The sequence below is a fragment of the Bidens hawaiensis genome, unplaced genomic scaffold (assembly GCF_021521415.1).
Source record: "Bidens hawaiensis isolate Kalapana, Puna unplaced genomic scaffold, B.hawaiensis_p1.1 tig00002772_1, whole genome shotgun sequence".
Taxonomy (NCBI): Eukaryota; Viridiplantae; Streptophyta; class Magnoliopsida; order Asterales; family Asteraceae; genus Bidens; species Bidens hawaiensis.
In genome coordinates, this window is record NW_027491150.1 from 2,410,656 (window position 1) to 2,425,297 (window position 14,642).

General features: G+C 29.8%; 1 protein-coding gene across 2 annotated transcripts; it reads left to right on the top strand.

The window, feature by feature from the left end:
- The first annotated feature begins 846 nt into the window (after window positions 1–846).
- LOC143621108 (protein GID8 homolog) lies at window positions 847–7,821 on the top strand. Of its 2 annotated transcripts, XM_077092626.1 has the most exons (7): window positions 847–1,015; window positions 4,202–4,361; window positions 4,457–4,563; window positions 5,167–5,298; window positions 5,387–5,543; window positions 6,758–6,912; window positions 7,618–7,821. In XM_077092626.1, the coding sequence occupies exons 1-6, from the start codon at window positions 965–967 to the stop codon at window positions 6,877–6,879; spliced, it is 729 nt and encodes a 242-aa protein (XP_076948741.1). In that variant the 5' UTR covers window positions 847–964; the 3' UTR covers window positions 6,880–6,912; window positions 7,618–7,821. The 2 variants fall into 2 exon arrangements, with proteins under 2 accessions (XP_076948741.1, XP_076948742.1); XM_077092627.1 differs by lacking the exon at window positions 7,618–7,821 and having other exon boundaries at window positions 4,460–4,563; window positions 6,758–7,023.
- Window positions 7,822–14,642: the final 6,821 nt, after the last annotated feature.

Genomic DNA, 14,642 nt, shown 5'->3' on the forward strand with positions numbered 1-14,642 from the left:
CAGGTCGACATCTCTTGCCTCTAAGCCGGTTTCTAAACCAAACCGGTTCTGACCAGGCTTTGACAAAACCAGTTCGGTTTGAACAAAACCAGTTTTGTACATATCTACTTCTAGTTCTAATAGATACGTGAAATTCAATATGAACATTTTTAAAAAGATAACCAAATTTATGGAATAAATGTGGTTTTTTCAGTAAAATTGCAGGGATGGTGATGATGATACAAATGTAAATGTTATAATAAAGTAGGGTTGTTTACAAGTCGAATCGAACTGACCGAGGGTTTGCTCATGCCTGACTCATTTACAAACCGAATTGAGCCAATCTATTAATTTACAAACCAATTCAAAATCAAATGAGTGTTTCTCAGCTTGTTTACAAACCGAACCAAAACCAAACAACAATTTTCCGAGCATTTTTTACTGAACATCAAACGAATTTCCGAGCATTACTACACCTGAAGCTTGAAATAATATATAACACACCCGAAAACGAATTAATACTTTTAGACAAACTTCTAGTAACCTAAAAACTTAAAACGAACATATAAAACACGAAAGTGACCCTAAAGAGATTAATTTTTTAAAAAACGTGTATATATACATACTTATATACATATAAAAATAAATTAGAAAATAATTCAAATCACCATAACAATATCTGAAATGAACCGAACCAAAAATAGCGTATTTCGCTTGTGCTTGTCTCGCATACATTTCAAACTAAGCCGAACATTTTTCGAGCGAAAATCGACCAAGTTGAATACTGTAAATAATCCAAACCTCAGGGGCCATTTTGAAACAAATAATCTTCATATTCATCCCTCAATATAATTAATAATATTAAATTATTAATAATAATAAAAGCCAGTGTTGATCTTCGATCTATAATAACAAAAAAAATATATTCAAAAATCAAAAATAAATTAAGTAATTAAATTCGTTAGATGGATTTGGCAGCAAACTGATGTCATTATTTTGGAGTGTAATCCGTCAACTAGCAGAGATTGAAGCCATGGTATTCAATTATTATTATTATTATTATTCATTTTTGTTCGTTCTTTCATATTATTATTATTAATTTATATTCCAAACGATGATGATTCAGTATCTGGGTATTTGTTATTTGTGTTTAATTTTGATGGGTTTGTTGTTAATTTTGTGATTTTTGAACCTAGGGTTTCTAATTTTATTTTTAAATTGATTTGGTGTTAATTAATTATTTATTTATTTGTTTATTAGGGTTTATTTATCAAAAAATTGGTATTTGGTAGCATATGTATACTCAAAACATATATCAACATGTTTACTTAGAAGTTGATTGTTCGTGTTCGTTCATTAAAAAGATGAACTTGTTTGTGAACGGTGTCAATGGTTCTGTCTGGTTACTTTTAAAATTTACATGTAAATTAATAGTATATGCTCGTGTATATATATATATATATATATATTTGTTTTGAAGTTAATAACTTTGCTTGAATCTGTATGATAAAGATTAGAATAATCATTAAAAAAATATAAAAAGCCTTTAATGAACATAAACGGACGTAAACGAACGCCTTATCAGACGTTTACAAACACAATCGAACGAACATGGTCTCTTTTCGTGTTGGCTCATTTAATCGAACGAAATTCCTTGTTCATTTTCGTTCGTTTATCAAACGAAGCAAAATAAACAAACTTTCGTCGAACATTCGGCTCATTTACAACCCTAGTAACTGTGCATGATGCAGTGAGTTTTGTAACTAGATTTATGAGTTTCATATAAAGTCAACATAGTTTTATCAGTTTTTCGTGATATGGACTATTATATACATCTAATAACATCTAGAGGTGGCAATGTGAGTGGGTTGGGTTGGATTTGGGTGATGGGTCAGGATGGGTATGGGGTCAGGATGGATTTTTAAAATAGAGGGTTAGGATGGATATGGGTCAAGATGGGTAAAGATAACCCATCTTGACCCAAGTTAAGGTTGACATACAAAGGGTTTTAAAAACCCCTCAAAAAAATATTCAAAATAACTATTAAAAAATAATAACTCAAAATATAAATAAAAAATGCAAAATGTAAAATAACAAAAATGTTTCCCACGTCATCCTCGTTCATTAAAAAAAACCTTTTTGTACCGGTTCAGGTTCGAGTTTTTCGGTTTTTTTTCCAGTTCGGTTTTGTGTTTTTTTTCCGGTTGGTTTCGGTATCTGCTCGGTTTCGATTCCTCGGTTTTTCCGGTTTCAGTTTTGTTTTAGTCAGTTTTTTCGGTTTCATTTCGTTTCGATTCATTTTGTTTTATTTTGGCCGGCTAGGTTTCAATATTTTTGTTTCGTTTTGGTAAGCTTTTTGATTGCATTTCGCTTTTTTTTTTGTTTCGTTGTGGTCAGTTTTTCGGTGTCATATCGGTTTTTTTGGTATCGTTTTGGTCGTTTCTCTATTTCGTTTCAGTTTTTTTGTTTCGGTTTGGTCGGTCGGAGTTTTTGATTCGTTTTGGTCCGGTTTTTGTATTGCATTTAGTTGTTTTTATGTTTCCTTTTGGTCAGTTTTTCAGTTTCAATTCAGCTTTTTTGTTTCGTTTCGGTCGTTTTTCTATTAAGGTTCAGTTTCGTTTCGGTTTTATTGTTTCGTTTTGGTCGGTTCAGTGTTTTATTTTGTTTTGGTCAGCTTTTCAGTTGCATTTCGCTTTTTTTGTTTCGTTTTGGTCGTTTTTCAATTTCGATTCAGTTTCGTTTTGTTTTTTTGTTTCGTTTCGGTCGATTTGGTGTTTTTGTTTTGTATTGATCAACTTTTCAGTTGCACTTCGCTTTTTTTTGTTTCGTTTTGGTCAGCTTTTCGGTTTCATATCAGTTTTTTTGTTTCGTTTTGGTTTTTTTGTTTCGTTTTGGTCGGTTCAGTGTTTTTGTTTTGTTTTGGTCAGCTTTTCAGTTGCATTTCGCTTTTTTGTTTCGTTTTGGTCGTTTTTCTATTTCGGTTAAGTTTCGTTTTGTTTTTTTTGTTTCGTTTCGGTCGATTTGGTGTTTTTGTTTTGTATTGATCAGCTTTTCAGTTGCACTTCGCTTTTTTGTTTCGTTTTGGTCGTTTTTCTATTTCGGTTCAGTTTCGTTTTGTTTTTTTGTTTCGTTTCGGTCGATTTGGTGTTTTTGTTTTGTATTGATCAGCTTTTCAGTTGCACTTCGCTTTTTTTTGTTTCGTTTTGGTCAGCTTTTCGGTTTCTATCGGTTTTTATGTTTCGTTTTGGTCGTTTTTCTATTTCAATTTTGTTTCGTTTCGTTTCGGTTTTTTGTTTCGTTTTGGTCGGTTCGGTGTTTTTGTTTTGTTTTTGCCAGCTTTTCAGTTGCATTTCGTTTTTTTTTTTTGTGTTTCGTTTTGGTCAACTTTTCGGTTTTATATCGGTTCTTTTGTTTCGTTTTGGTCGTTTTTCTATTTCGATTCAGTTTTGTTTCGGTTTGGTCGATTCGGTGTTTTTGTTTAGTTTTGGTTAGCTTTTCGGTTGCATTTCGCTTTTTTTTTTGTTTCGTTTTGGTCAGCTTTTCGGTTTCATTCCCGTTTTTTTTTTTGTTTCGTTTTGGTCGTTTTTCTATTTCGGTTCAGTTTCGTTTTTGTTTTTTTGTTTCGTTTTAGTCGGTTCGGGTTTTTTGTTTCGTTTTGATCGTTTTTTGGGTTTCGGATGAGTTTTGTTTCGCACGTGATAGTTTGGGTATTTTGAATTAGAAAAATTTTGGATAACTTGGATATTTTGTTTTGACCCATTTTAACCTATAAATAAAACTCACTTGTATATTTCCAACCCATCCTGACCCACTTGAAGAATTTTTATGATCCATCCTAACCCATTTTAGTTTTAAAATTTATCCATCTTGACCCAAAACAATCCATTTGGGTTGGGTTTGCCACCCTTAATAACATCTAATTAACAGAGCAATAACTTTGTCATTTTATTGAACTACATGTCTGGTTAGATTGAGTAAGGCTATAAGAATGCACAATACTGATCAAAATGATACCTTTACATGTGAAATGTAAATTCTGTATTTTGTGTTTTTTATCAGTTTCTTGCAAATGTTTTTTTTTTAACATATTTGATCCGTATGAGAGTCACTTCGAACGCCATGTTTGCAAAAGAAAAAAAAACAAAACTTGTTGCTTACAAAATATACTTGGCATAAGTGCATTGTTTATTTTTATTTTTATATTTATTTTTATTGCATGTAGGCAACTTCAAAGAAGGTGATAACAAGGGAAGAATGGGAGAAAAAGCTTAACGATGTTAAAATTCAAAAAGAAGACATGAACAAGTTGGTTATGAATTTTCTTGTCACCGAGGGATACGTTGATGCAGCAGAAAAGTTCCGAATGGAATCTGGCACGGAACGTATCCTTTTTTATTTCTTAGACATGTTTATAATGTTTTTACGTTGATTTGATTAGTCTTTTTTAATTGCTTTGGACTTCCTTATATATAATTAGCAGATATAGACCTTGCTACCATTACAGATCGTATGGCTGTTAAGAAAGCTGTACAGTCTGGGAATGTTGAAGATGCAATTGAAAAAGTTAATGATCTGAATCCCGAGGTTAGTTTGTTGTTTATTTTGCTTTAAAAGACTTACTTTTTCTTCATTTTTAACTGTTATAAATAGAGGTGGGCAAATAAACTGGTTAACCTAACCGACCCGAAATCTAACTGAAACCAAACCGGTTTGGAACCGATTGAAACCGTAGGTTCGGAACCGGTTTGTGATTTTCTCCACCAAAACCGGTTAACCGAACCAAAACCAGCCAAAGCCGGGCAAAAACCGATCAAAACCTGAACCGAAACCGATTGTCACGTGGTCAAGAAACTGGTTTCAACCCGAACCGAAACCGATCATAAACCGGTTTTGACTTTTGTTGACCAAACCGAACCGGTTTCAGCCCGAACCGAAACCGATCATAAACCGGTTTTGACTTTGTTGACCAAACCGAACCGGTTTCAGCCCGAACCGAAACCGATCATAAACCGTTTTTGACTTTTGTTGACCAAACTAAACCGGTTTCAACCGAACCGAAATGATCGTAAACCGGTTTTGACGTTTATTGACCAAACCGAACCGGTTTCAACCCAAACCGGATTTGAGTTTTAAACCGGTTTGTGCACCTCTAGTTATAAATGCTGATGTGGCAAATATATTGTGTAGATTCTAGATACGAATCCGCAGCTATTTTTCCATCTGCAGCAGCAAAGGTTGATAGAATTGATTAGAAATGGAAAGGTTGAAGAGGCTTTAGAATTTGCTCAGGAGGAACTCGCTCCGAGGGGAGAAGAAAATGTAATTTCTATCTTTATGAATACGTTTTTTTCTAATAAATTTTTTTATTTAAGTGATTGTTTATAAAGATAAGATCCCATGATTGCAGCAAAGCTTTCTAGAGGAGCTGGAGAGAACGGTTGCGCTGCTGGCTTTTGAAGATGTTAAAAACAGCCCTGTTGGAGATCTTTTAGACATATCGCAGCGTTTGAAAACCGCAAGCGAGGTCAATGCGGCGATTCTTACTAGTCAAAGCCATGAAAAAGGTTTGTGTTTATCTAATTTTGAGTACTTGAGTAAATTGACTTTTGGCAGTTGATATTATTATTAAAGTTAGCATTTGCTTATTTTGAATCCTTTGGTCAGTAGATGATGTGAGATTGGACCCGTGAAGTAGGCGCAAGTTTACCATTTTATACTCCCTTTTAACACAATTTAAAAGATAATTTAGAGTGAAACTTTGGAAACTGGAAGCGCAAAGCTTTGAAAAATCAAATACTTGAAACCCGAAACCACCTTTTAAAAAATTAAATCTTTCATCGTCTGATGAAACCCATGAGCAATTTTTCGCTCTAAAAACTATAAAACAAAACCTAACTGGTTCAACAAAAGTATTTGAAAAATCAAATACTTGAAACCCGAAACCACCTTTTAAAAAATTAAATCTTTCATCGTCTGATGAAACCCATGAGCAATTTTTCGCTCTAAAAACTATAAAACAAAACCTAACTGGTTCAACAAAAGTTTCTTTTTCCATCATCTTTCTTTTCTCTTACAACATGTTTTTCATCTTCTTCAAAAGATGATGAGAATGATTTGATTTTTTTTTTTTGGGTTTTCAAGGTTATTATTGGATTTTCTGTTTTTTTTAAGGTCTTCTCTAAGAAGACGGAGAAGAAAATGTTTCGGATTTCGAGTTCTCGAGGTTTCTATTATGAATTTTTTAAATCCTGTTCTTCCTCTTCAAAATGTATCTGATTTCGAGTTCTCGAGGTTTCAGTTATGATTTTTTTAAATTCCTGTTCTTCCTCTTCTTCAAGATGGTAGTGAAGGAGGGTAAAAATGTAAAATTTCGTCTTCATCATCAACTTCAATCTTACTGCATCCGCTTTTGGGACCAAAGTAGTGTTTATGCAAATAAATTGTGTATGGGGTCAAATTAATAACTTTTGAATACCGCAGTTATAATAAGTGTAATTTAATCTATTAAATTTGAATACAAAAGCTACTCCTTTTTTTAATGTAACTACTAAAATTCATTTTTTAACAACCTGCATCATGTTATAAAGTAATGCGGTCGACCTGTTGAACCTGTATTTCTTTTAGTTTAATTAATTGATTTTCTATTTGACACGCTGTTAATATAATCCAAATCAACTCATTTATAAGTGAACGAGTTTGTAACTTGCACAAACATGGATTATGATTTGTATGATACTTGAGATTAGTGTTAACATTGAGATTATTACATGATTAACAGACCCGAAGCTCCCAAGTTTGTTGAGAATGCTGTTATGGGCTCAAAATCAACTTGATGAGAAAGCGGCTTATCCACGAATCACCGATCTTTTCACTGCTACTCTCGAAGACCCGCCTGTTTGACATTCGTTACACGCCAAAACAGAACCAACCCGGGTACGTATAGCCGTCATGTTTTCATCATTTGTTGCGTTCTGATCTTGAACATGTTTTAGTTGTAATCACAGTTCTTTGTGGTTTGTATTTTGGAATGAAAATTATGAAGATACTCTTATGTTTTGTGAAATAAATTATGATTATCTTTCGCTTAAACATGTTCGTGCTCGTATACGTTTGACATGTGAAGTGACAACTATTTCGTTCTTTTAACTTTTATTCTTTCGTTCTTCACGATATTTTCGTACTCCTTAGAAAACATGCTATATATAATAATATATTTATAAGTGATTTAAGTGATGTAAGATTAATCATTTTATTCACTGTGAATATAATAAAATGCCATTTAATGACAATGATGATATTGGTAATAGACTAAAGCCGCTATAACAGACGAATCAGTTCATTACACACGACCTTTTTCTTGATGCATTCGGCCACATAAAAGCAACTCGCACGACTGTGTGGCCGCAGACCAATACCATGGATCTGGAACGTTTTCGGTGCTAAGTTATTTGTACTTCGCGTCACATTGATCGCCTCACCTTTTCAACAAAATATTTTATTTGAACACGATCTATTCATATACGAATGTTATGCCTTATATCTATATGTTTTGCTATCATGCTACATTTGAAATTCGATACGACATCTTTGTATTCGTATATTCTAACTAGCTAAACCGCATTTCTTGTTTCGTGACAGGCAATTGTGGTGCAAATGCGCAATATTGGACTTTGTGGCAAGAACTACCAAGAGTTGGATCATTGGCAGTTTCATTTCTCATTGTTCCATTAATCTTTCAACTTTTAAACTATGATTACTTTGGTAAATAAATTTAGACTTTGTATTTCATAACACAGTCTGTTTTGCTTCCTTAATTGGTAATTTAAATATCTTTTTAGACTTGTTTAGTTATTTATACTTTGTGTTCATTTAGACCTTGTGACAAAGGTCTTGCATATATATAGTAGTAATATATAGGATTAATTTTTTTGTTCATTCTATATGCTTCTATGTAGGGATGAGCTCAGTACCGATTTTCTCAAGAACTTAGTATCGGTACCAAAAATGTTCAGTTTGACACTGATACGTAGAGGTGCACAAAATACTCGATTTCTCAAAAAGAACCATGCTGCAAAACAATATATATATATATATATATATATATATATATATATATATATATATATATATATATATGTATAGCAATTTAACACTAATAATTTAGTATAGTCTTCTAGCATTAATAAATAAACATTTTGCAAATTGCAAAACACTAACCATCGTAAAAAGTAAAAATTGATTAAGACTTAAAACATTAACACTGAACACTAAAAGTTGATATGTATAAGACTTAGAACACTGATATCGTGAATATCATTGATATATCGGTCAAATATCAGTCAACATCGCTCGCTGATATTACGATACCGATATTTTGATTGATATTTTATCAAAGGACCGATAACCGATTCTAATTTAGACTATTCTAGTTTAGACTTGGACTAAATAGTTTAATGTAGCTTTCACATTAACAACCTAAAAACCCATTAAAAGATCTAAATAATACTAGAAAGATTCAACCCATATAACATAGACCCTTGTAGCATTATCAAAATGTGACACTTGTTGCTTTGACAAGGGTAGTTTAGTAATTTTGTGCTGCTCCATAACATGTTGATGTTGATAGTCATGATGATGATGAAATGTACCATCATCAAAGTTGAGAGCATAGCTTGAAGGATCATATTGATAGTTAACTTCTTTCTTTTGACCTCCATATAGAGCAACAAGAACTATTTGTTGCTTGACTACCTTCTTCATGGCTGCTTTCATTCTCCAAAATAAGCTTCTACATTGTTTCTTTGAGCTTGTGTTCATCCACACCAATTTCCCTATAACTCCCATTTCTTCAATCAATCAATCAATAATAATAATAATAATAAATTTAAATAAAATATTTTTTGTTTAGTTTTTTTATGAATCTTGATTACTACCCACTTTAAGAAACACAAAATCTAGTAGAGAATACCGCTTCAAGATTTATGTGCTAGGATAACTACCCTTCAAGAAGCTTGATAGTATCTTTTGGCAAAAACTCCCATTTATTCAAATCAATAATAATACTATAATTTTTTTTTAAAAAAAAGATTTTTTTAAGGAATCTTGATTACTACCCACTTCAAAAAACACAAAATCTTGATCACTATTCACTCCAAGATATATGTATTTGAATAACTACTTCAAGAAACTTGATTATCTTTTGGCTAAAAAAAAGAATTTAGTGTGGTAGAATACTCATTTCAAGAATGTTTAAAAAGTTGTATAATGATTCAAGATTCTATAAAAAAAAGATGCTTGCATACACATTTCAAGAATCTTGAAAAGCCTAATAAAGATTCAAGATTCTATCATGCCCACTTCAAGTTTTGCACATACAAAGAAAGATCACTAACCCTCAATACCCAACTCAAAAACCCAAAAAAATATGCAACAAAAAGGAAAGAAAAAAAGGGAGAATATTAATTTCAAAGTGAAGGTTGTATAGAGATTCAAGATTTAGTAACTCCCACTTGATCAAGTTTGAGACTTTAACATAGGAAAGAGGGGGTAAAGATCTTTGTACTTGGGTTAGATAGTATAAAGCATAAAGAACTCAAAATACTTTCTTGTTTTTTTATAAAGTGGCGTGGGTGTTTTATAGATGGAGCAATGTAACTTTGAACTATTTTTTTTTTATTATTAAGTATCTATTTTACAAAATTTTGGATGTATATACTCAATTTTATAAAAAAAAATAACTAAATATTATATTTTTTAAGGTTTATTATTATATGTGAATATAAAGTAGAGTAGGTTGTGTAGACTTAACTGTTGTCTGTCCCGAGCAAAGGTTCCAACCCGTGTCAGGGGATGATGGTCGGTCCTAAACAAGTTGGGTGTGAGCAGTGGGCTTAAAGGGTTTTTTTAATAAATGATCAAACTAAGGTTATTAGATTTCTTGTTAGCTAAATTATATTAACGTTATAAATAGATGTTACACATAAGAGTTTCATAAGACAAATTGTAACCAAAGCTGTTTCATCTAATATCTATCCAAATAAATTTATGACTAAAGGTAAAAGCAAAAAAATCCTTTTTAAATTTGTAAATGCGAATGACTAGACGATTAATCTATTATTAAGAAAACTAGTTTGAGGCACGTGTATTACACGGGTAATTGTTGAAACTTTTAAACTCTGACCATTTAGTGAAATACAGTCAATAAATTGATCATATATTGTTAATACAATTACAATTAAATTAAAATTATAAAATTACAGAAATTACATAACTAAGATTACACAAATATGTTACAAATAGGTAAAAACTTTCTTTTACACTACATTTGTGATTGTATTAGCAGGTATACATTGTTTATCAAAAATCAAAATTTTTAGTCCATGTCTGCTTGTAACTCTTAATAAAGTAAGATGGAGGTTGCTTATAACTCTTGATATTGTCCGTGTGACAAAAAATATTCTCCAAGTACATACCAACTCTAGATAAATGATAATATATATTCATGATACTAATAAAAAAATATTCATACACATAAAATATCATAGCTTTTAATCAATTAATATGATGTCATTTGAAAACATCTTCTCATGTTATTCCAGAAAAAAACATGATTATCCCAAAAACGACATACCTGAACTTTATTAATAATATAATTATCCTTAGAATCTTTACAATTTGAACTTGATTGATCATGATAAATTTGTTGTCATTAATATTCTGTGTATGACAAATTTTTAATTGACTTTATATTTTATAATTAAAAATTGTATAATAAATGAACATAAAAACCGAAAATTTAAATATAATAAAATGATTTGCTTATTTCATATGAATGTAACTGTCTAGTAAAATAAAAAATACATACTAACATTAAAACCATGTTCAAATAATAGTGATTATTCTAAGTTAAAAGAATATTAGAAGATTTAAAGTTGCATAAAATGAATGTAGTGATTTTTATTTATAATCGTTGAAAGTAAGGCTGCCACTTTTACCCGTAACATGAAACCCAACCAAAGACAACCCGTACCTGAACCCAAACTAACCTGACCCGAGAAACTCGAACCCAAGAAAATACTAACCCGAACCTGAACCGAAGTAATTCGTGTTGGTTCTTGGGTCCAAATTCTAGGTTTCGGGTCAACCCGAAAACTTTTAGTTTTAAAATCATATGTATTTTTAGGTATTAAAGGCTAAGTCTTAGCCGCTGACGTTATCAGAATTTGGTCCAAGTCGATTGTTTTCGTTCCACATATTTTGAATCGAATATTTATTGTTTGTTATTTTGAATATAAATCATAATAAACACTTTAATTAACACTTCAAAATTGACTAATCGTCACTTGTTAATCCATATGGAGCATGCTTATTATATGTAGTAATGGATTTAGTTGGAATAAACCTATAATTTTAATGTCATATATTGAAATGACTTAAAAGATAAGGACCATGTATGAAAATTGGTCGAAAAAAAGGTGAGGAGGGCTATGGTATTGACAAGTGGCAAAAATGGTATGCTTTTATTAAAATAGATAGATAATTAATAACCAAAACACAAGACAAATTTTGTTGTGCCTGGTTAGAGTTAACTTTCTTTTAAAGTTCCGCTAATATAAAAGAGTCTTCAGTTAACTTGGATATATTGATATGAGAGCCTCGATTATCCAAATTAAACTGATTAACGAAAATCTTGAAAGCAAACAGTTTATTCTCAAGGTTCTTCAGTTCCTCAAGAAATAGGTCCGAATTCAGAGGTCCCTATGCATAATTTAGTAATTAACTATTAATAACAATTGATATGTATAAAGTACGAACATAAAAAAAAGTATTTAGTTCTTTAAAAAACATACATTTATGACTTTAAGCAGCAAGTCATGAGCACTAATCTTAAGAAGTCTGTTAGCATGCCCCTCCCATAAAGACAAATCGACAACCCAGTGGCATCTTGAACTGCCAGATTAATACGATACCTACATATATGGACAAATATTTATTTTAGTAAAGATAAAACAAAAAGTAGTTGTACCGTAGATATAATGTCAAAAGAATAGAAATAAGGACAGAATTTAAATACCTCGGTTCAGCTTCAACAATAGCGCCGTTGCACTTTTGGTTACAAAAATACTTAACACGAAATTGATTCAGAATATGTGATCCCTCAATTGCACCTTCATTGTTTACACGATCTTTGACCAACTTTGTGCAAACCTTGCAACCCACGTAATACCATTGCATATATTTCGACATAGGAAGAATCTTTCCACATATGATAACCTGTTTAGGCTGAAAAAAGATAGAAACACAAAATTTAGTAATAAAGTATTAAAAATGATTTGAACAAATCAAGTTGCCTTATAAAATTCTTCGAGTGTGATGATATGACAAAACTCAGTTGAGTTAAGAAACTCCTCACGAAACGGAACACGAATAGTTGGTGCAGGAGAAGACTAAAAATACGGGATATTTTGAAAAAAAAAAGTTGACATAAACTAATAATCAATAATTGTAGGTTTCCATAGTTATCTACAATTAATCATGGTAAAGTTATATTTGGAATAAGGAAAAAAATTCCCAATTTTATTCGAAATATTACAATATTATGAAATATTATTGAAAATTTTAGTTGTATTTGTAGATTAGTTATACGATTGGTTATACTATTTTATTGAAATTAAAACAATTTAAAGAATATTTCATGTGAATATTTCATGTATAAGCATTAGTTATAGGATTTTTGTTATAATTGAGTAGTTATAGGATTTTATTTAATTCTGTTTAAACTCTGAAAATTTGATATTCACCTTAACTCGTAGACAATTTTGGTTAAGTTTGATGACCAAATAATTTTAGTAAAGTCATATTTTATTAAATATATTAATTTAAAATAGCTGAAACTGATTGAAAAAAACCCTTAAATTTTGATGTTGTATTTCTTTTAGACTACATCAATTTCTAAAAAAACATAACATATAAAAAAACCAATATACATAATGTCATTATGTATTTAATTTATTAAAATTAAAGATATTGAAACCGAAAATAGCGTGATTTGTTAAATTTGATATTATGTGATATACCTTTTTAAAGTAATTTGAAACTGCTTACTAAAAATATTCATTTTTGGTTAAAAATGATTTTGTAATTTAAAAAACGAAATTATTTCCTAAAAATATGTTAATTTTTGGTTAAAATGAGTTTCTAATTTTAATTTATTTTCTAAAGTCATATGAGTTTGACCACTCATATACATACTTAAAATGAGTTTCTAATTTGTTTGAGTAAAATTAAGAAAAATTATAATAAAAACAACATTTTAAACGTAACCTAATAATTTAATAAAATATAATCTATTGTATTTGTTTGATCCTACATAATGTCTATATAACACATAATATAACGAATTATATTGAAATTTAGAGATATTGAAACCCAAATTAGTGGGAGTTGTTAAGTTTTATATTTGACAATATTCAATTACAGGATTTTATTTACTTATGTTTAAACTGTAAATTGGTTACACTATTTAAAAAAATGAAATATTTTCTAAAAATATCTTTATTTTTGGTTAAAAATGAGTTTCTAATTTGACTTTATTTCCTAAAGTCCTATGAGTTTGACCAGTCATAATTTTTGTTAAAATGAGTTTATAATTTGATTGACTATGCATAATGAATAATTATAATAAAAACAACATTTTAAACGTAACCTAAAATATATTGACTTTTTAAACTAATTTGAAATTCTTTTCTAAAAAGTTATTTGAAATTTTCCTAAAAAATATCTTAATATTTTATTAAATATATTAATATAAAATAGCTGAAATTGATTTATAAAAAAAACCTTAAATTTTGATGTTGTATTTCTTTTAGACTACATCATTTTCTAAAAAAACATAACATATAAAAAAAACCAATATACATAATGTAAATATAATGAATTTATTAAAATTAAAGATATTGAAACCGAAAATAGTGTGATTTGTTAAATTTGATATTATGTGATATACATTTTAAAAGTAACTTGAAACTGTTTCCTAAAAATCTTCATTTTTAGTTAAAAATGAGTTTGTAATTTAAAAAACGAAATTATTTCCTAAAAATATGTATATTTTTGGTTAAAATAAGTTTCAAATTTGAATTTATTTCTTAAAGTCATATGAGTTTGACCACTCATATACCTACCTAAAATGAGTTTCTAATTTGTTTGACTAAAATTAAGGAAAATTATAATAAAAACAAAATTTTAAATGTAGCCTAATAATCTGTTGTATTTGTTTGAGACTATATAATGTCTATATAACACATAATATAACGAATTATATTGAAATTTAGAGATATTGAAACCCAAATTAAAGATATTAAGTTTTATAAAAAACGAAATATTTCCTAAAATATATTTATTTTTGGTTAAAATGAGTTTCTAATTTGAATTTATTTGCAAAAGTCCTATGAGTTTGACCACTCATAATTTTTGTTTTGAGGCCCGTGGTGTTTCATTATCTGTTTTTTTTTTTTCAATTCATAATTTTAAAAGAAAATATATGTTAAAATATTAATACTTACGCCTAAAAGAATTTACTGTGAACTACATCAGTGAATTAGGACTCCACGACCAATTATGATGGGCTATTTCTCCATCGATACTGGAATAATAATTATGCCTAA